This window comes from Eublepharis macularius, chromosome 12 (genome assembly GCF_028583425.1).
Source record: "Eublepharis macularius isolate TG4126 chromosome 12, MPM_Emac_v1.0, whole genome shotgun sequence".
NCBI classification, from domain to species: Eukaryota; Metazoa; Chordata; class Lepidosauria; order Squamata; family Eublepharidae; genus Eublepharis; species Eublepharis macularius.
Genome location: NC_072801.1, coordinates 60,279,286 through 60,301,268, shown reverse-complemented (window position 1 = coordinate 60,301,268; position 21,983 = coordinate 60,279,286). Strand labels below are relative to the sequence as shown.

The 21,983-nt window shown below is 44.3% G+C and overlaps 1 protein-coding gene across 2 annotated transcripts; it reads right to left on the bottom strand.

The window, feature by feature from the left end:
* Positions 1-1,692: 1,692 nt before the first annotated feature.
* KMT5C (lysine methyltransferase 5C) lies at positions 1,693-21,065 on the bottom strand. 2 transcript variants are annotated; one of them, XM_054992195.1, is made up of 12 exons: positions 21,021-21,065; positions 16,819-16,925; positions 15,460-15,616; positions 15,164-15,329; positions 14,415-14,524; positions 13,068-13,231; positions 12,135-12,154; positions 11,344-11,480; positions 11,006-11,190; positions 10,255-10,344; positions 2,663-2,724; positions 1,693-2,046 (listed from the first exon to the last, which is right to left on the bottom strand). In XM_054992195.1, the coding sequence occupies exons 3-12, from the start codon at positions 15,567-15,569 to the stop codon at positions 2,038-2,040; spliced, it is 1,053 nt and encodes a 350-aa protein (XP_054848170.1). In that variant the 5' UTR covers positions 15,570-15,616; positions 16,819-16,925; positions 21,021-21,065; the 3' UTR covers positions 1,693-2,037. The 2 variants fall into 2 exon arrangements, with proteins under 2 accessions (XP_054848170.1, XP_054848169.1); XM_054992194.1 differs by lacking the exons at positions 1,693-2,046; positions 2,663-2,724 and having other exon boundaries at positions 4,798-10,344.
* Between the last annotated feature and the right edge of the window lie 918 nt (positions 21,066-21,983).

Here is a 21,983-nt window from a genome sequence, read left to right as displayed (position 1 = left end):
TTGCACAACCACAAGCTCAATCTGGCCTTTGCGTGTTGGCAAGTGAGGGGTACCGAGTTCTTGTTCCATCCCTCTTTTATAGGGAAATATCAAAGACTTGCCTCATTAATATCTTAATCAATCGCATTGTCTTTGTTCTTGAAAGACAGTTCCGTCGAAAGTCCTTCATGTAAACACAAGTCTACACATCCTTTACCTCTGTGATAGACTGCATCTTTGATATGTATTTGACTACATTGTAAATTACACATGAATGTTCACACTTCACTGGCTGAGGATTTTAGACACCTTGTTTTCCCAAAGATAAGCTGTTTGTTGTTTACCCTTTTGGTGATTTATATGTAGAAGGCCAGGGGACCCTTAAAGAGGTCTCAAACAATTAACTTTTATGGTCTTATCTGTTCCCTGTGCGGGGTCGAGACCTTCCCAGGAACTGCGACTTAATTCTGCAGTGAGGGAGGGAGAGTCTTCGGAAGATTTCTTTCTTTCTTCCCTTTTTTTTTTTTCTTTCAGACTGTAGCTGGCTCCCTATTTCTAACATGAGCCAAAAAAGGCCTGGTTCCGACCCACCAACAAATTCTGACAACAACGCTATCCTCCAGCAATTGCTGTTCACAGGTATATTGTCTCTGAACACGGAGATCCCATTTAACCTTTGTGGCCAATAGCTGTCCATGGACCTATCTTCCTTTCTGCACAAGACATCTTACACAGAGATGCTCAAGTGTAGGGAGATGCAATGTTAGCCAGGAAGTATAATATAAAAAGACAGAGCTGGTAAATATCACTCATCAGAGGATTTGTTAATTTTATCTTCGCATCCCCAAGGCTCTGTCAATTATCACCTTTCTACATGAGGGTTGTTTAAAAAGACAGAGCCGATGGAGATCACTCCTCAGAGGTTTCTTAATTTCATCTTTGCCTCACAAAGGTAAATTTAACAGACCCTCTGAGGAGCAATCTTTGTTTCCTGGCTAACATTGCGTCTCCCTACACTTGAGCATCCCCATGTAAGATGTCTTGTGTAGAACTTCCCTAATTTTCTTTTAAAGCCACACAAGCTAGAGGCCATCATTATATCCTGAGGCAGTGAGTTTAACAAGTCAATGATGCATTGTGTGAAATACTTTATTTTGACTGCTCTGAATCTTTTCACCAGCAACTTCACTGGGTGGTCTCCAGTATTTTGGGAAACAAAAAGTTCTCCCCTCTTTACATCATGCATCATTTTTATCAACTTCCGTCATGCCCCCACTTAGTTGTCTTTTTTAAAAAAACACTGGAATTCATTAGACTTTCCTCATAAGGAAGATAATTCTTGCCCCTTGATCATTTGGGTTGCTGTTTTCTGTACCTTTTCCAGTGCTACAATGTCCTTTTTGAGATGGGACGACCAGAACTGTACATAGTATGCTGAATAAAATTATGAATGAGACAGTTATAATGAATGGATACATGAATTGTTAGAAGGACCAATTCTGGTAGCCTTTGGAAACAGCCTGTGAATGTTTGAATGAGTATTGGGCGCATTCTAACTCAAGACAGCCTTGATTTTACAGAACCGCTCCTGACAATCATATGGGCAAGCTGTGCTGCAGGCCTTCTCCTGGTTCTTCTCCTGTTGTGGTTTGCCTTTGTATTGTACAGAAAAAGGAGAAAGGGTAAGTGGGTGTGTCTGGATGTTGTTTCATAATGAATAGATTAAAATGTGCTCAATGGAGGAAGTATGATCCCCACTTAAGAGGCTGTATTCCCCACACGTTTCATACAAGAAGGTGCTTGCCTACAACAACACTCATATGAAAGTTGGCCCTCTATTGCTCTCTCGGAGAAAAGCTTTTTTTAAAAAAACAGAAGGAAGCTCCAAGACTTGTGAAAATCGGGCTGAAAGTGTTTGGAAATGTCTGTTGAAATCACAAAAGATTGTTGCAGGACATCTAGTGGTCAGAGGGTGGTATTTCAATAGTGCAGGCATTGTATCTACAATTATTTTCAGTGGATTGGGTGAGGAACTTCATGTGGTCTCATCTCTTTGATTTACAGGCCCTAAAAAAAACAATGAAAAAAGCCAAGTCATAAAACTGGTAAGAGACCTGCCATTCTTGTAATAAACTCTCTAACTAGAATAGGCTTGTAGTCCATGCCAATAATTTTACTGCATTGTCTTTAATAACATTTCGATTTATATACCGCCCTTCAGGATGACTTAACACCCACTCAGAGCGGTTTACCAAGTATTTTATTATCCCCACAACAATCCCCTTGTGAGGTGGGTGGGACTGAGAGAGCTCTGGAAGAGCTGTGACTGACCCAAGGTCACCCAGCTGGCTTCAAGCGGAGGAGCGGGGAATCAAACCCAGTTCTCCAGATTAGAGTCCCGCTGCTCTTAACCACTAAACCAAACGGGCTTTACCTTGTAATCCAGTCTAGATCATTTATAGTACCTTATACAGTACTGCCTTACCTTATATAGTTTGTTGTTCACGTTGTTCTCTAATTCTTTACACCTAGTCCTACTGTATTGTTCATTGGTTGTCAGATGCTGTCTGATTGCACTGTTTTATACCCTGTAATCTGCCTCAGGTCTTAGTGAGAAAGGTGGACTATAAAGTGAATAAATAAATGTGTTGTTCCTGCCAACGCTCTTGCTTCAGATTCTGACCTTATAAAAGCATACATTACTGTATGTATCAGTCCCAGTCCATCCAACTTCCTGGATATTGACTGTAGAGACAAAAGGAAATGCACTGCATGAACCTTTGATATTAAACTGAACCACCACTGCTCATTAAGCATACAGCAGTCACCACAGAGAAACAGGGGTACAGCTATCTAGTAATGATTGGGAATTACAGGGGAAAGCCGTTCAAATGAATACCAAAAGTGCCAGGGAAGACTGTGTTGGGACTGTACCCCCTTAGGGATGACTATACCACCTATACCAACAAGTACAGTCCTGCTGAACAGCTAGTTCAGTGTGGTGGACTAGGACCTAGGAGACCCAAATTCAAATCCCCACAATGCCATGGAAGATTGCTGTGTGACATTGAGGCACTTACTCTCTGCAACTTACCTAACAATGTTGCTGTTAGGATAAAACAGAGGAAAGAATATTTTAAACCACTTTGTGTGGCCTTTGGGTTTAAAAACAAAGTACTAATATCGAAATAAACTTAACATTTTTAGTATTTGTATGGGACCTCTGGAGAAAAATTGTTTGAGGCAACTTAAAACATAGAAACAAAGTCAAAATTTTTTAACATCCCCGTAAACTTAAATGAACCCTGCAATACAAAACATCCCAATTCACCAGTGTGCAAAATGCTAAAGCAACGTAAGAGCACGCAAAAGCGAGTAGTGGGCTGCTTGGAATGAGGGAGAGGATTACAGAGCCAACTGCCCTCCCTCAAGTGGTCTGTTGGCAATCCTAGATTTCACTCACCTGTTTTCTGAAACTAAGTCAAAATGCTTTCCTCTGCAATGGCATAAGATGAAGTTCTGACAAGAACAGCACCTGAAGTCTGTCTTTTTTCCCCTTCCTGTAGGCCTTTGGAGTTAATGCTAAAGCAGATTGTGATGAAAGCACCTATGGAACAGACCTTGATGGAATTACCTATGCTGTACTAAACCAAAACTCCCTAAAAATCAAGCAGACAACTGTTTCGGACACTCCCCCATGTATATATGCAGCAGTTGCCATTAACAGAAACAGGGAGTGCCAGTAAGCTACTTTCTGTACTCCAGCTTTCCATGGATGCACATATTACTACTGGCTAATGCGTGTAAGCCCCATTTATTTTTTTCCAAATTCTCATGGACATGGGTACGTATGTAATCATACAGAGTTTTAAAAATGGTATATGAAGGCAGGCATGTACCCTTTGTGCTTCATGAGGTATTGCTGCAATTCTTAGGAGACAGAAATACTTATTCAGTATTCAAGCTACTATTAAATATGAGCTCAGCGAGCTACAGGTTTGGCAAGTGAAGCAAGCAGGGGCAGAGCCCCTAATAAGAAAACAAGTCCCTCTTTGCAAATACTGTGAGATAACAGCGAGGCTTGGAGAAGTAGTGGCAACCTAGCACAGGGTCTCAAAGTACTAAACAAAGATTAACTAACATTGGAAAGATTCTTTAATACTGGAAAGGTAAACAAAAGGCAAATGAATCAGTCTCTTTCGGGGCATGCAAAGTAGTGCAGAAATCAACTCTGGCAAAGCAGACGGAGCTTTTCTATGGCACACACAGCAGACATCCAGCAGGAGCTTCCCTCGTGAGGAGGGTCAGATGGAGCAGCAGCGAAGCAGGCAGCTGGGTGGGGTGGGGGGGACATGAAATGGAAGGTGTTCCCGTCAAGCTGCCAGCACCACGAGGGGTGTCCAAAGAGCCGGACCTCCCTGAAAACAGTGCTTCACAGCAAGCAAGACAAAAGGCGGGGGAGGCACACACTTTTTTTGTCTTCGTACAATGGGATATTTTTCTTGCACTGACTGTCAGGGCTGGAATTAAAGAGAGAAATTCCATGTCCATTCAGAGCTTTTCTGCTTCCCTTAAAGCATGTTATGGGTCTACATAGTCTTGCGCTTGTATTGATCTGGCAGGGCAGAGAAGAAGATTCTGCAAGCCATTTAAAATATATTAGTAACATTTGGACATACCTTTGAGAATGGAGGGCTTAAGCCAAGCGCGTCCCTGTCTTGTAAAGTGACCCAATAGCTCTGTACACCTCTTGATCAGTCATATGTGTAATCTGATTCTCTTATATTGCATCCAACCCCCATGAACCACAGAACAAAGTAGTTTTAAAAGACTTTTATTCCAATCAAGTATTTTAAAAAGTATTACATACGATCCCCTAGAACACACACCGTTAAAAATGCAAACACCTGTTTCTGCCTTCGCCCTCCCCCCCCCTTTACAGGATACCTGCCTGATCATGGGGGCAAGGTCTACCCTGAGGCCTCCAACTCTCACTTCTGGAGTCAAGAGCACCCTCCAACCACCCTCTCCAGTTTAGCACCATTAAAAAGTCCACCCTGCCTCTCCCTCCCCCTCCCCACCCTCAATCCACACTCAGGGCTGAGCGCATCCCATCACCCTATCCCACAAGTCTGTAGCCTTTGAGACTGCAATAACAGGTTTAAGAGCTTATGGACCTGGCTGAATCTCCGAAACTAAAACCCCACGGGAGCACAACAAGGATCAGAAGGAGCTGAACAGAATTCTAGCGGTCACAGTTTCAGTGTCCTGCATAACTTATTGTCCATCTCGTTAAAAGAAATTAAATCTTTAAAAAGCAACTGAACGAAAAACCAGATTTTTGTAGTTTATGAGAGTTCAGTGTTTGGTTTATCCTGGCTTTGAATTCTGAAGAACAGACACAGCCCTGTAAATATATACCACCTGTGGCATCACACACTCCTTCCTGTGCAAGGGGGGTGGGGGGAAAAGAACACACACACACAAAATTCCAGACTTGCCCCATTTTAACTTTCCTAAGGTGAACAGACAAGTGCTGGAAGAGCCCTATATTTAAATAAAGCATTAGGAAAATGATGGAGAGGGGAGACAGTGCGGCCACGTATCCCACCCCACCCTAGATCCTGCATATTATGGGTCAAGCAACCCCCATTGTTTTATAAAAGTAGGCATGAACTGGAGTGAGCAATGAACCTGATACAGTATAGTTAGAAATCCTGAACACTGGTATGGAAGGCAGTGCTTTGAAGCCCTACACTCCACCATTCCCTGAGGAACCCAGCTATCCCAGAGACCTTTCCCATTGTCCAGTCTATTCCCTCCCCCCCCCCCCAATATGGTTTAAGGTGTCTGGACACCTTCCTGAGAATGAATTTACACAGGTGGTGCTGGAGTAGGAGAAATGGGGATGTTATAGTAGGAGGGCATGTTTGTTTTTGTGCAATGAATTAAGATTGGCTCCAGGCCAAGAACATGCTTCAAAAGCCTCTTACAGTGGCTAGAAGCAACAAATGTAACAGATGACAATGTGTCTGCGATGACAACGGAGACTGGATTTTGACAGGGCAGAAAGAAGGAGGTTGAGTCGATGCCTAAACAAGAACTGTGACTAATTTCTGATTGGGAGGAAAGAAAATCACTTACATGTCATACAAGGACAGCAGTTAATTGGGTTTGCTTCTCGGTTTACTGGCCAGCAACCCTCCATTCATGAGAATACACATATTTCAAAGTTGTATAAACTATGGGATGAGGGAGAATGTGGCTAATGGACGCAGTACTAAAAGAGCAGATTAAAAACAGAGCCTAGAGGGGTATTGATGCCTCCACCCCAAACGAGGTAGCTTAAAATGTAAAACCCACCTGAAAAGATGGGGAAACAGAGGCACAGAAAGGTGAAAACTGAGCCCCACCCCTGCTTTCAACAGGGAGCATAAGTGTCCTGGCTGGCAACATCCACCCCCCTCCCACAATGCTTCACGACAAAAAGCCCTTGACCGCCTCACTCCCTTCCCCCCTCCCCAGTACCCATGCAACAGCACTACCTATAGGTTGAATTCTAGTCCACTACAATCAACAAACATAAGACAACCACAAATTGACACAGTAGCAGGCAGGAAACACAAGAGGTCCAGACTCAGTTAAGCACACCAGGACCCAGAGCAGGTTAGGAAAATGTCATTTTTGGCACAGATGCTGGTACTGTGCACAGCGATACACAAAGATGAAAGTGAACATCTTGAACTATTTCTTGATCTCTTCACTACAGAAGCTCAGTAATTTGTTCTGATGCAGCATAGGGACAAGGAAATGTGGGCACATTTGTGGCCAGGACAGCACTGGCAGAGCCAGACATTGGCACAAAATGAGCACCATAACGGAGACAGACGCACCACAAGGCATTGTGTGTCAGTGAAATCAATGAGGATGTACAAATGGCAAGAAGTAACCAGGATCATTTTTCCATGAAGAAACAAGTATTAAACTAGAAAATTGGGATGGGGGGTGGGGGAACAAAGCCACAAAAAAGAGAAAATACGTGCGCATACATCAGACATGCAAACAGTAAAAGATGTGCAATTTCAGCTACAGATCAGCTTTTTCAGTGAACAATACAGTGGCTGATGGTATATTGTGCAGACCAGAGTTAGAGAGAATTACATGGAGAATATGCATAAACTGTGAACATTTATGTAAGGAGGAAAAGAGACACTCAAACAGACAGCCCAAAAAAGGTTATTTTAAAACTTTGCCTCAGAGTATGGACTGTATAAATATTGACCTGGTAAGGTGTAAAATGTCCCTTTTTATGCTGAGAGTGCACTTCTACAAAGGCTTTCGAGAACACCTGTATAATTTCCAGCATCCGTGAACATTCTCCATAACATAGATTATGGGCTCCTCCCGAGTCTACCACTGCTACACTCTATTAGGACCCACACAAGGCCAAAATTCATAGCTAAAGGGCTGTGGGTTCTCTCTGAAGGTTTGAAGACAGGCCTGTCTTTTCCAAAGCTATGAGATGAACAAAGATTTCCCCTGCATTATAAATAATTTCATTCTTGGGACAGAATTAGCAGTAATAACTTCTCCTAGCTGCAAGTTCCCCCTTTGTACATAGCAAAAACTACATCTAAAAACTGCTTCTACAAAACACAAGTAATATCACAAGTATCAGCACTTGTGCCTGAAGAGCTGTGAAAAACAGGTTGTCTGAACCACAATACATGTCTGTCTTGGAGCCAAAAAAGCAATCCTGAAGGTTGTTCAAGACAGATCTCTCAATATCAGACATCAAGGAACAATGGGCACTAGTGTAATTCATAGGCAGGCACCTGCCTCTGATATAAAGAGCCTCTCTACAACTGAAATGCAACAAGCCAAGTTCCACACAGAAAATAAAGTGAAGGAAGAAATCAGACCCTCCAATGACTCCTGGCTAAGCGCATATTCAACTCAGCACTTCAAAGTTCAATGCAAAAATTCTGCCCAAACAATGAAGCAAACACACTCAGGGAAAGGTTGCTGCAATGCTCTAGTGGATCCAGTAGTTGCTCAAGAGTCCCAGATAACCCTCAGATTTCTAAATATCCCAGTGACCAAAAGAGATTGCTTGAAGCACCACCTACTGAAAATCCCAAGAACTGTCAGAAATGGACCAGCAGGCAAATATACAGAAAATTACTTTTTAACAATGGGTTTTCAATGGAACCCAACCACCACTAGACTGACAGAATTATTTATTCTGCTCAAGCCTGCACCTCACAGAGGGACAGACCCTTATCATAATGCTTTGAGTCAAGCAGTCCTTGGTCAGAACTGTTCAATACAAGATCTCATTCTTTACTGCTAGACTGCAATGTGGAATATTTGCATATATTCTAATTCACCCATTTCACCAGTATAATGAAAATTCTATCAACTTCAACTGAGAACTGTACACCAAATAAAAATCCTTAATACCTTAAGAATCTTAAAAACTCCAATACACAGTAGCATCAAAGCCCCACTGAGGGGAAAAAAAACAGTAGACAAATCTGGCTAATATAAACCTGGTTTTAAAAGTAGAAAATCAGATGTCTTATAACTAGGCACCCAAAAGGAGGAGAAAGGGGGAATTCATTCCCTAGATCAACCTGTTCAGCAAATGGTAGCCATTAATTTTACGCTAAATGGGTTGCATGCAAATGTGCACTTGTGGTTGCTGGTTTGCTTTTAATAATGATATAAGAGGCTTCCCTGATTGGATGTCGGTTTCTTTTACCCAGAAGTCACTTCACCCACACTATCATTACAGCCTCTGTATGGGCAATGAATAGCAAAGCACCACATGTGCCTGCGGAGGGGTCCGTTCTTCTGAGTAGTCCTTGGATAAACTACTAAAGACTACAGAGTGAGGACACCTAGAGTCAAAAGGCAGAAGGACTCTGGGAGTGAGCAAGTAGATTTAAGAAAAGAGGGCAAGGAGAGTCAGTACCAAGCATCCATGCAGCCTACTACTATATGGCTTACGTTTCAAAGTTCTGAAGTAAGGTTTGACCAGGTGGTTGTGTGCTTTTACAAAGGGGGTGGGGCAAATGTTGGTGGGATAAAGTTCCCTGGAAGGGACAAGTGAAACAACCTGCATTAGAAAAACAGATGGAAGGATTACAGGGTTGGATTCTCAGCACAGATACCCCATAAGGTGTACAGGGCTTTATCACACCAGGACAGAAGAGATGACTTCTCACCCCGTACAGCAAGATGATGGAAGGGTATGAACAGATGCTTTCAGGCCAATTCTGGTATAGGGGTTTTGTCCTGATTTCTAAACAAACCAAAGTTCAGAAAAAAAGTTGGGGTTTCTTCTCAGTACCCCTTTACCTGGAGACCAGTCAAATCAGAACAGCTCATCAGAGGAGCTGGAAGCTACCTCAAGGTTGATGGAGCCGTGGCTGACCACCAGTCGGAGTCGCTTAGATGGCATGAAAGGGGGAAAAGAAAGCATTTGTTTGGGGGGATGGTGTTCCTCTGCCTGGTCCTTATCCATCTGGTTAGGAGGGGGCTGCTGCCAGCGCTGCCTGCCTCCAAGATGAACATGAGCATACTGGGAAAGTTTGGGGTCTGCTGCTGGCGGTGGCAGTGGGAGTTTGTGCAAAATCTGAGCCTGGTGCCGGGTCATGCTCCTTGTCCTGTAGGGTAACTGGCTAGAGGAACAAGAGGAGTCAAGGGGTTCTTGATCGCCTGGGCCAAGGGGTTCTTGATCCCCTGAGCCAAGGGGTTCTTGATCCCCTGAGCCAAGAGGTTCTTGATCCCCTGAGCCAAGGGGTTCTTGATCGCCTGGGCCAAGGGGTTCTTGATCCCCTGAGCCAAGGGGTTCTTGATCCCCTGAGCCAAGGGGTTCTTGATCCCCTGAGCCTAATACCTCAGACCCTAAACTACATGGCCCGGTGATCTCAGAGTGCCTCTCCACATTTCCTGTACCATGCTCCTCAGAGCCCTGCCTAAGCTCCACACTGCCATTATGCAGCTCTCTCTTCCCAGTCCCACACCCTCCTCTCTCAGACTCTGCCAAGTCTACAGTCACTCTCTTGCCAAGATCTACAAACAAGCTTCCCCGTTCAGCCCAACCCAAGATCACAGGCCTGTTGTGTGTTCTTGCGAAAGAGCGGTCTTGTAGGGCCCCCAAATGGCTTCCCTTGCTATGTAAAGAATGCCAAGGATGCAGTGCTGGTAACATAGAAGGAGGACAACGAGGCAGATGCACCAACAGCTGCTTACGGATCTTGCACCTACGTGCACTGCAGGCCAGGCAGTTGTGCAATGGGATGTACAGAGGCTTGAGGATTCTATAAACCCAGCGTAGGGTGGATTTGCGCAGGGCACCTAGAGAAGGAAAAGAGAAGTCAGTTTCCAGAATCCCCTCCCATCTGATAATCCCAACCTGCATCCAACTGAATCATAGGTACAATTCAATGCTTGCATGGCTATTGGTCTTCTGTACACAAAAGAGTTGCCAACTCCAGTTTTAGAAATCCCTGAAGCTTTGAGTACAGAGCCTGGGGATGGCAGGAGAAGGACCCTAGCAGGGTATAATGCCAGAGTTCGCCCTCCAAAGTAGCCATTTTCTCTAGTGGAGTTAATCTCTGTAATCTGAAAATGTTGTAATTCTGGGAAATCTAGTACACAAGCAAGTGGCACTGCTTCTTCCCACCACAGCACTCTTTCCCAGAGCCTCAAAAAGGTGATGCAAGCCTGTCAAAAGCTCCAAGAAATGCAGCTCGCTGGGCTGCCTCTCCTAGTCCTAGAAAAGATGTTGGCCAGGATAGCTATTCTCAGGTGCTCTCTTCAACCCAAAGAAGAGTGCTATTAATACTGACCAGAAGGGGGGGCACTGAAATGTGAGCAAGCAATGGCAGGCAGCCAAGGGGAGGATCCCCTCTATGAAAAAGCGACTCCGAGCAAATGCCCAAGCTCCCGCCCCCACACTCACAGTATTACAACCCACAAAAGTCAGATTTCAGTAAATCACCCTTGCACATCTCACCACGTAATCGTGCCCTCCTGTACCGGGCCTTGCGCCCTGTTTTCACACTGCGTTGAGCCAATTTACACAACTGGCTTTTCCACCGCTGCAGACGGCCGTTCGTCTCTCTCAGTAGATATTTTTCATGGACTGAGGTAGATTGCAAAGGTGTCTGATTCAGGAATCGGAAGGCTCCTTCCCCCTTCCTGAAAAAAGGTAACAAAACAGAGAAGCTAATAACCCAGCCCTTTTTAAGGAACATAACAAGGCCTTACTCCACGTTTCAAAGCTCCAGGACCTACATTCAACTCCACCCCATGACACCCTCTCCACCAGCTCCAAGCCCTCACAGTCTTCACCTTTCACAAGTGCAGCACTCGCACAGCTCATTGTTCTCCCCAAAGAAGCCGTCGCCATAGAAGCATGTGATCTCATCTTCTGGCTCAATGTCCCGCAGCACCTTGACACACGCAGTGTTTCCATCCATTGGGACAAACTAAAGCAGTGATAAACAACGTAATAAGGGAGAGAACAGTAGGAAACAAAAGAAAGCTTGGAATGCTGGGGCCCAGGGTTCCCTTTTTAACCTTCCCCTATAAAAATCCAACAGACTCCTTCTCTACTCTTTCCTTTTTCTTCCTTTCAGCAGAAGTCTTGGCTCCCAGCTGTTGCTATTCTAAGCCACAAAACACCAATTGCTTCCTGGCTCCTTAGTTTTTCTGGTCCAAATCTCCCAGAAGCAGAACAGCAGGTGCTAAGAGCCTGTCAGATTTAAGTTCTTCTGGCTCTTCCCTTTCTTGACAGATGAAATTGTTTCCTGTCTATGTGGTGAAGAAATGCCTGGCAGTCTGAGTCTAGCAGTGTGAGAAATGGGCAGGGATTCCAGGAATCAGGAGGAGGAGCTTTTGCAGTTCACAAACCTCCCTGCCCCTCCCAAAGGTTTCCAGGGCACTGTTTTGACACTGCTTCCTTTCTAGTTCTCTTATTCTTCCAGCCTCTACCAAATATCCTGAATTCTGCACCCTGACTACACAGTACAGTCAGAACCAAGTTTATGGAGCGAGTCTGCAGGGCTTATTTCAAATGCAGAGGCTGGGTTCTTTTAATAAAGAGTATCACCAACCACAGCAAAAAGTCACTAGTGACTTACCTTACAATTTGGCCTGCAGTCTGAGGGGTCCATTGTGAGAGGCAAATCGTGTAAGAGGATAGAGAGAGTAGGGTTGGGACAGATAGAGACAGACATAAGTTATATAAATAACGGCCCACTTTTTCAGTCTTCCTTATAGACTATTAAAGACTGGAATAAAAAAAAATCTTCTGTTGCATTTTCAGTAATAAACCCTGCTCTCTCTCGAAGCAATTAAGATTTTTTAAAAATTAGGTGTAGAGGATAATGTGGCATTCTGATACTGTAATCATAGTGAAGAACAGCCTGACAACGGGGGGGATGTACACAAAGCTTCCAATGAATCAGGGATTGGGCTTCCAGGAGAAGTTGGAAGGGCATTTCTCGCTGCTTTTTGCAGTTGGATTTAAACAGCTATTTTAGACATACGATCATTACAGTGATCAAGTGACAACTTAGTATTTTGAAGTTCTGATCAAGGTAACCTAAGATCAGCATCTCTCAGCATGTGTTGGGGGGAGCTCCCAAATGAAACTATCACCGCACAAATGTAAGACATAATATGAAAGCTGATTCTTAACATTTTTTATGAAGTCTGGGTTTTATTTTTTATAATAGGATTGTACCATCTCATTGTTCCCTGTTCCTACAGCTCATCTATCTTAATAAGCAATATATGCCTTCTTATTTAATTCTTCCAATACTTGCCAAAAAATCACGCAGTATTTCTCACACAGAGACAGAATTTTACCCACAGCCATTCTGCAGGTCAAGGAAAAGTGAAAGTGACCGTTCCCATCAGCCTGCCTGTTGCCAGCTCCTGCTCTCTAGGATTCCCTTCAGCCACCAGCTCAATTGCTACCTAACTCTACATCCACAGCTAGCTGCTCTGCAGAAAAGGGATTGAAATACAGAGAGAAGCTGAACTCGGATTGGCTGGAAGCACTTGCATACCGTGATTAATGAAGGCTGCTGGTCCCAGCCAGAGCTGGGCACATTGTTTCCGCGTGGAATACATAATGCTGAAGTCATTTTCACCTGCCCGCAGAAGGCTTTCATCTGGCTCTGTCAATTCTGCAATGTAGCCCTCCAAAAGCTCCAGCTTGTCATTCTTCTTCCTTATGGGGAAAGGAGGAGAGCTAACCTCACAGCCCAACTGATCCTCCTGCTCCAAGCTCCAGTAGAGAGTAATTTATTTAAGTAATATCCTCTTACTTGTACCCCACCTTTCACCCTAAACAAGACTCCCAAAGTGGCAAAGTTTGTGTGTTTATGTGTATGTGTAAAGTGCCATCAACTTATAGCTGACTTACAGCGACCCCTGCTGAGGTTTTCAAAGCAAGAGACTAAAAGAGGTGGTTTGCCATTGCCTGCCTCCGCATAGTGACCCTGGTTTTCCTTGGAAGTAACCAGTGCTGACCCTACTTAGCTTTTGAGATCTGACGAGATAAGGTTAACCTGGGCTATCCAGGTCAGGGCATCTGTGCTTATACAGAGTCTCAACTGCAATGGCACGCAGTGGTCCTCACTGTGGCTTGCAGAGAGCCACATTCATAATTACAATAAAAAAAACAGACACATGACTACTGTATGCCATGAGGATGACCCCAAACACACACACACACGTATACAATAATATATCTATATTCAAAATATAACTTATAGCCTTTCTAATTACGAAATTACTTTAGAGTATGTAAGGTTCTCTCTCCCCACAGATGTTGAAGCCTTAGCCAGACTTGGGTGTTCGGAGCTTCCCTCTCTACCTTCCTGCTCGCTCCACAGCAGGAGGCACAGTTGGCAGGGCGAGATAATGAGATTGCCAGGGCACCAACAGGAGATCAAGCTGGAGAAAGGAGCAAAACCACCACTACCACCATGGCCAGTTTTCTCTTTTCCTTGGTAACTAGAGTGGTGGTGATTTGAATCTCTTCTCTGAAACCAGCTTGCTCTCCTCCCAGCAGCCACCTGAGAATGGAGAAGCTATAAGGAGGTGCGAGTGGAAAGGATGAGCCCTTGCATCCACGGAACAAGGCCCACAGCTCAGGAAGACTGACCCATCCTCTGATCCATCTGTCTGCAGCTGTTTCAAGGTGCCAACACAAGCGCCCGCAGACAATGGCCCTGCTTACTTTCCTAGAACATAAGGCGGGACCATATTGGAGAATGGTGCTCAGAAGAGCCACATGTGACTCTTGAGCCACTGAGTATTTCTGACACAGAGGGTGTTTCTAAAGAAGAAAGTAAATTATACCAAGACAAGGGGGTACAGGTGAAGAGTATTCAACATCACAAACCTACCATGACTTTGTAGAGACCACCCGGGCCCCATTTATTTCCAGGGAATAGCGACTACAGGGCTTGATAGCAAAACCACTCTCAGGAAGGAAAATGCGAAGGTAGCGAAATATCTATGGAGGAGAAATAACAACCACAGCCCATCAGTCTAGCTTCTCAGACTATCCTCCCAGAAAGAACACCATCATTTTGGTACCAGGCTTACCCCATCTTGGGCAGCTTAATGCCCCTCCTAGAGGCCCTCTGGTCTAACAAACCCTGCTTCCCTCAGAAGAGCCATTGTGGTTCCTTAGCTCCCATCTTCCAGAGCTCAGTCCACTCCCATAAAATTCATGAATCTTAGCCCTTGGCTGCTGTTTCTAAAGCTACCCTGCTGCAAGAAACTTGGTATGTTACCCAGGAGCAGTCCCCATAAAGAAAGGGGGAAGGGCAGCCACTGTGACAGACCCAGTCTTGGAAGAGGTAGAACATGAAGTATTTTTCTTCAGTGCAGCAGAAACCATGCAGACTGAGCCTAGGCATATTTACTTGGAAGTTAGTCCTACTGTATTCAATGTGGATCTCTCACAGGAAGGTAGCCTTTAAGAGACAAAAGCTTACAGCCACTTAGAAGGTACCAACCTTAAGTCCACACCTTAGACTGCTAGTCCCAGCTTAACTCACAGCACCCTATTCAGAAAACCTAAGAGACATTCCAAAGACCCCTTTATCCCCCCCCCCTCCCAGAAGCAGCCCAGCCATAAAAGTTGTACATGAATCTTGAAGGCAGCCTCCTGCTGACGGCTCCGGTTCTGAAAATACTGGCAGGCCCATCCTCCTTGCATCAAAGCTTGGTAAGCAACTTCTAGGTCTTTGCGCTTCCGGAAGGCCTCCACTGCCTCTCGAAAATGGTGCTTTCTTTTGATAGCTGGGAGCGGACTGTGGAAATAAAACAAAGGAGTGAAACTGTTTTCCTCATTGCCCCATAGTCCTGATCTTCTTGTAGTCCAAGCCCTTTAGTCACCCTCCCCCTCAAATTTAATAGAGGTCAAAATGCTATTTCCCTTACCTAACATTCATCTTATGGGTCTTAAATCCGAGGTAGGAATCAAGCACTACTGTAGTGGCCAGGTCATCATTCTCACAGAGCTCCTTTGCAGTCACTCGAGTAGAACCCATTTTCTTTCCAGTACCATGCTGTACTTGGCCCTATTGTCTGGAGAAGACTGGCAGGACAGATAAATTATGCCACCAACATCAGTGAAGATGGAGCTACTGAATCCTAGATCACAAAAGGCAGTATCAACTACACAGAAAGTTTTGTTTTCCTACAAACCACAGGTACCTTTTCTAAGCTAGGACTAGGATTCTAATCAAGTGTCTTTTCCCTCTATATATTTTTAGACTATTACTCAGCTCTAACCTCCACCACCTACACACTTGGATTTCAACCCAACTATTCCTATTTATTAATTAAAATATTTATACCACATTGTTCCCTAATAAGAGTCTATAATCATTGGCTTAGCTTACTAGGCAGATCTGAATTAGCTTGCCATCAACCTATCCTCCAATTCCTCAGTTACATCAATATCATTCTTTTCCAGAGGACCAGTGTGATACTTCCCTCACTGAACTCCAGCCTGTTTCCCAACCTTTTTCAGTTCCAACAAACTATGCTGCCACTAGGATCATACTGGACCCACATTAAGTCACTAGGGCTGACTAGTATATTACCCCTGAAACCTTAGGTTTCAGCAGAACCTTTGAGGACATACGTTTATAAAATAAAATTAATAAGAAACAACTATATTTCAAGAAACAGTGTTTGTTCAAAATACACAATAAACCTGACCTTTCATTATCTTTCTTTCATAGCTGCCTTATTTTATAAAAATCGTACCTACCTTGCCTAGCTCTACCTAAAAAGATCTAAAACTGCCTATATATCTCTCTCTCCTCAATCACATCCTCTCATCCAGTTAGAACACTTCACTCCCAGCTGTCTTTCAATGGTTCTTCTCTCATTTTGTCATGCAGTCACTGTATCTCTCCCTCCCTCCCAGACACACACACTTTCCCCAGTCAATATTCTTACCTCAAGGTACTATCAAGAACTCAGTACACAACTGTGACCTTTCTGGCATTATCTATTGCTCTTGTATGAATTGTGGTACAACCAGGGCCACTAATTTGTTGCTGCCTGATCCCCAAGACATAGCAAGACATAGCTGGAAAAAGATTGCTAATTCTTTGATACTAATTTTAGTGTTTTAGGTGACTATATTACATAAAGCAGATTGCTGAAATCCCCAGGTACCATATCACTAGGTTTACAGGTATCCAGGATTTTTCCAGCCATGAAAATAGACACGTTCTGACACAAATTCTTATGCAGGAAGTAACAAACGTGTGAACTGTTATTCACCTTCTTGCCTCCTAATTGTACATGAGGACCTTCTGGACACAGCTCAGAAAGGGATCTGAGGTTCATCCACGGCCCACTTCCATGTTGCTCCAGACAACAGCAATGACCTACATTTAGAAATAGACTATAATCACTTCATTGCTTTACTCTGGGATATGAATCTTTGTCTTTGAAGGAGCAATTCTCAGGCAAGCTGGTGCTGAGCAAACCTTATCTAGACCTGGTATAGATCTCAAGGTGAAAAACAGGGATTCTTTGAGCCTACCACTAGGTGCAAAGCAAATTTTTATCCCGCCCCCCTGGCCACCATTTTTAACGATCAATGCACCCCAGGAACAACTGGGGCAAGCTACACCATATCCCAAGTACTGTTGCTGATTAGGTCACCACTTTCAGATTTTGTCTCTGGTAAGGCAAGTGTCTCCTTACAGGAGGTCTAATTTCCTTGCAATGTCTAGACAGACTCTGCAAGAGAAAAAGCATGCTCACAGCTTGAGATGGAATACAAGGATACTTAATCACAAGTCAATCTTCTCACAGTGCACTGTTCCTGATCAACTTCACTCATATGGAGGAGGAAAGCAGGATTTCTTTCTTCACACCCCTGTCCAACCCCAAAACTGATCAGAACAAAAGATTGCTGGTTGCCAGCAGCTACTTGAAAATGATTCTGCCTGCTGAAAGTAGCAAGCTGGAATTCTCCCTGCCATCAGATTTACCTGGAAGCACAATATACTACTTGGAAAAGCAAGCTGAGCCACTTATTCACAAGTAGCTCCTGAGCCTGTCCTTCTGTGCATAGACTGCAGACACGCAAAGCACAGTACAGGAACTGACAACAAAGAAGTTCTCCCCTGCTTGTGAGAACAGCTTTGGAAGAGAAAAGGGTGCAAAATGGATTTCAAATTGAACCAGAGGGCCTGGGAAGAAGGAGCAAATAAATAATAATAGATATAACCCTCAAAAACAATATGATCATCTTCCAGTTGTTGAACCGCTTTCGTGAACAGCTAAATAAAATAAAGAGCCCTCACCTCATGGCTTTTAAGGGTTATATACTATTGCCTCTGACACAGTTTGAAATCAGATTTCTCCCTTTCATCATGTGATCCATGTCTGCAACACATTCCAGCCTGTTGTCAGAAAGTTACAATTTGCAGGAAAACAACCTTTTTCTTTTTTTGTTTAATATCCAGCCTGATGAAACGTTCTGAGAAATTCCAAAGCTTGCATTCACTATTTTGATATGATCTGGTTAGTCCTAACAAAAATGTATTTACATTGCCTATAGACATGTTTCTGTTTAAAGCCATCTGGTATATGAATGAAATATACATGCATGAATGTGCATGCATTCCAAGAAGCATGTGCTTCCCTACCAAGTAGGGCAGCTATCTATTGTTAGGAGATGATTTTAAAAACCTATAAATATAAGAAGCTGAACTGATTGGGAGCTGCTTCTTAGGAGGTCATAGATGCAGAGGAGTTAGCCGTGTTAGTCTGTGGTAGCAAAATCAAAAAGAGTCCAGTAGCACCTTTAAGACTAACCAATTTTATTGTAGCATACGCTTTCGAGAATCAAGTTCTCTTCGTCAGATGCATGGTACAGAAACTGGTCAAATATAGAAGAGGAGGGGGGAGAAGGGGAGGAAAGATGCAGTTAGTGGGGGAGAGGGATGTAACCAAAACATTCCTTTGCTAGTAAATGTAAACATCTCCTCTTGGTATGGAGATTAATTGGCTTGTGTGAGGCTTCAAAGGAGTTTGCCGTGTTGGTTTGTAGCAGCAAAACAACCAGACCATCCAATTCCAATGTAGTATAAGCCTTTGATAACCACAGCTCTCCCCGCCAGATGCAGATGTGGCTATCGAAGGCTTATACTACATTGGAATTGGATGGTCTGGTTGTTTTGCTGCTACAAACCAACACGGCAAACTCCTTTGAAGCCTCACACAAGCCAATTAATCTCCATACCAAGAGGAGATGTTTACATTTACTAGCAAAGGAATGTTTTGGTTACATCCCTCTCCCCCCCTAACTGCATCTTTCCTCCCCTTCTCCCCCCTCCTCTTCTATATTTGACCAGTTTCTGTACCATGCATCTGACGAAGAGAACTTGATTCTCGAAAGCTTATGCTACAATAAAATTGGTTAGTCTTAAAGGTGCTACTGGACTCTTTTTGATTTTGCTTCTTAGGAGGGACTCCTTGCTTGACTGACTTAGTCTACATAATATGCCTTGAGTCCCAGTTAATTTTATTTATTTTACATTATTTATATTTTACCTTTCTACCTGAGACTCAAGGCAGGTTACACAGTTGAGAAAGGCAGACTATAAATCACATATATAAATAAAAATAATTTTTAGATATTTTATATGATGTAATTGCTCTCCTTTAATTATCTATGTAGCAGTAATGAATGATATAATTTTGTTTTGAGTTAGTGTTAAAGATGCAAAATAATTATGCTTTAATAAAAGGTTAAAATGGAAGCAAAGATTCTTTAATTCATAACAAACCTAAACCATTGCTGAAGTGTTATCAGGAATAAAATTATCTGATATAGGAAAGCTAACTAAATGCCTAAGGCTTCTCAAACGCACACTTATATCTGAATCAGGCCTGACTAGAGTCATTCAGGGCAACCTATCTATATAACAAGAGGATTTGAGTCCAGTGGCACCTTAGACACCAACAAGATTTTTAGTGTATAAACGTATCGGAAGAAGGGAGCTTTGACTCTCGAAGGATTATATCCTGAACATCATGCTAGTATCTAAGGTACCACTGGACTCAAATCTTGCTGTTCTACTGCAGACCAACACAACTACCTACCTGACACTGTCCATACAACAGGGCATTAATGGAATGCCAACGGTTTAGCCATAGCCATTTAGCATCTCTTTGTGTTCATACCAGACAACTGAGGATGAAAGGAGGAAGAAATGAAGGACAGGAGGAAAAAAAAGGACCTCTTCATTGTTGGGGGAAGAAGAGGATTTGGGAAGGGAAAAGAGCTGTCTCTCTTCAGCATTTGAGGGGAAGAATATGAGTATGTGTGTGCCTGTAACTAACTGGAATTTAGGATGAAAAAGGGAAGGAGAGAAGAGGCACCCTGATAGAGTTGTTTTAGGTGGTAGCCGCATTGGTGCACAGTAGACCAGCAGGATTTGAATCCAGTGGCACCTTAGAGATCAACAAGATTTTCAAGATGTAAGCTTTCAAAAGGCAAAAGCTCCCTTTGTCAGACTTCTTGTGTCTGAAGAAGGCAGTTCTGACTCTCAAAAGCTTACACCCTGAAAATCTTGTAGGTCTTGGTGCCACTGGACTCAAATCCTCATAAGGGTGCCTGCTCCAGGTTATGAAATTCCTGAGGATTTGGGGGCCTGATCCTGGGGAGTGTGGACTTTAGGAAGAGGGGGACCTTGAAAGGTATAATGCCATAGATTCCACCACCAAAGGAGCCATTTTCTTTAGAGGAACTGACCATTGTCATCTGGAGATCAGTTGCAATTTTGGGATATCTCCAGCCACCACCTGAAAGCTGACAACCCTACACGTTTCAGAGCAGGCTGAGTACGGATGGAGAATGAAAAAGAGGGAAAAGGAAGATTTCTCTGGGATACGGCAAAAAACAAACAACCCCCAAACAATAAAACCTTTAAAAAGTCTAACCCAAATTTATTCCATAGAAAGCTCGCCTTGGATCATCTGTGAAGAGAGGGGGAAGGGGAGAGAAATCCCTCTGGTGCGAGTGGGGAAGAGAAGACTGAATGGATACTGGTCGGAGAATGAAGAAGGCAGAACCTCAATACTGGTTGGGAGGACCTCAATACTGGTCGGAGGATGAAGAAGGCAGAAAATGCGGGGCGGCGGGAAACAGGGAGATGACTGACACCTGAGGGAGGAGCGCCCGTGGGAGATGAGACTGACCGGGCGTGAGAAGAGCGAGCGATGCGGGACAGGAGCGAGGCTGAGGCGGCCACTTTTTTCCCGCTCAGACGTCCCCCCTCCCCCATTTTGTCCTCGTGCCCTCAGGAGCGCGCCCCTCCCCCCTCACCTCAGAGGACCCGCGCGCATCCCCTCATACCCCTCTCAGCCGTCTGCGCTCCACCACCTCCCTTCCCCGGCAGACTTTCCTCCTCTCAGCCGTCCACCCGCACCCTCTTTCCCTCTTCTCTTTTCTTTCTTTCACCCACCTGCCTACTCGAGCGCGCTGTTTCTTTTACTCTTCGCTATTCCCTTACACCCGCCTCACAACATTTCCCCCCCCCTCTTCTCGCGCGCCATTGGCCCCTTTGAAAGCCTGTCACTTCCCGGCTCCCTTTCCTCGACGCACCAGTGGGCTCTGCCAGATGTCGCTCAAAAAGTCGTCCCGCCTCCCCTTCCCCGGTGCCTCCATTGTGTCCCTGAAGCGAGGAGGATCCCCCCCCCGCACGCGCGAACACACTCCGCCTCCTCAGGATGGATTGGCTGCTCGGAGACGCCGGTCAAACTCTGTCCCGCTTTGTTATTGGATAGATAGTTAATAACCCTCACGGCCTTCTCAACTAGGCCTCCTCCTATTCGGTAGAAATGATATTTATTCCCGCCCTCAAATGTCGAATGAGGACGCGGCCTGGCCTTTAGGATCCCGATTGGCAGGATTTAAGTGTCTGTCAAATGTCGTGGCCTTCCCTTAGTCGCGCCCTTTTAGGTGCATGTTTGGCCCGCCCAATTTTGTGTCCATTGGAGTCAAAGACATCACCCTCCTCCATTGGATAACTGGATGTCAAATTATCCTTGCCGCGTGTTCTGTGAGACCCCACCCGCTTGCGCACACTGGCTAAAAGACACGCTCATCAATGCTGAAAACACACTTCAGATAGCCCATTGGACACTTAGTTGTGATTGGCAGTGCCAATCCTCCGTTTAATCAGTTCTTATTGAGTCGCTATCATGTCCCTCCTACTTATTGGGCGATTTTATTTCTCTTTCATATTTCCCGCAGGCTTCTAAGTAGCCGGTGTGCCTGCCTATCTTCACGTTCTTTGTACTGCTTCTTCACTCCATAGTTAGGCTATTGCGCGGCTTGCTTCGGACTCATCTCTCCGTTTGAAATTTCCCGCCACGATTTTGCTACTTTCCATTGGCCCGTTGAATGGACTATTTATTAAGAGACC

Bases quoted from the DNA above. Each gene is read 5' to 3' on its own strand.
- KMT5C (XM_054992194.1), bottom strand. From the start codon at position 15,569: ATGGGTTCTACTCGAGTGACTGCAAAGGAGCTCTGTGAGAATGATGAC. The intron at 13,232-14,414 runs GTAGGTTTGTGA...TTTCCCCATAAG, and splicing joins GTGGTCTCTACAAAGTCATG to GAAGAAGAATGACAAGCTGG. The intron at 12,155-13,067 runs GTATGCAAGTGC...TGGACCCCTCAG, and splicing joins AGCAGCCTTCATTAATCACG to ACTGCAGGCCAAATTGTAAG.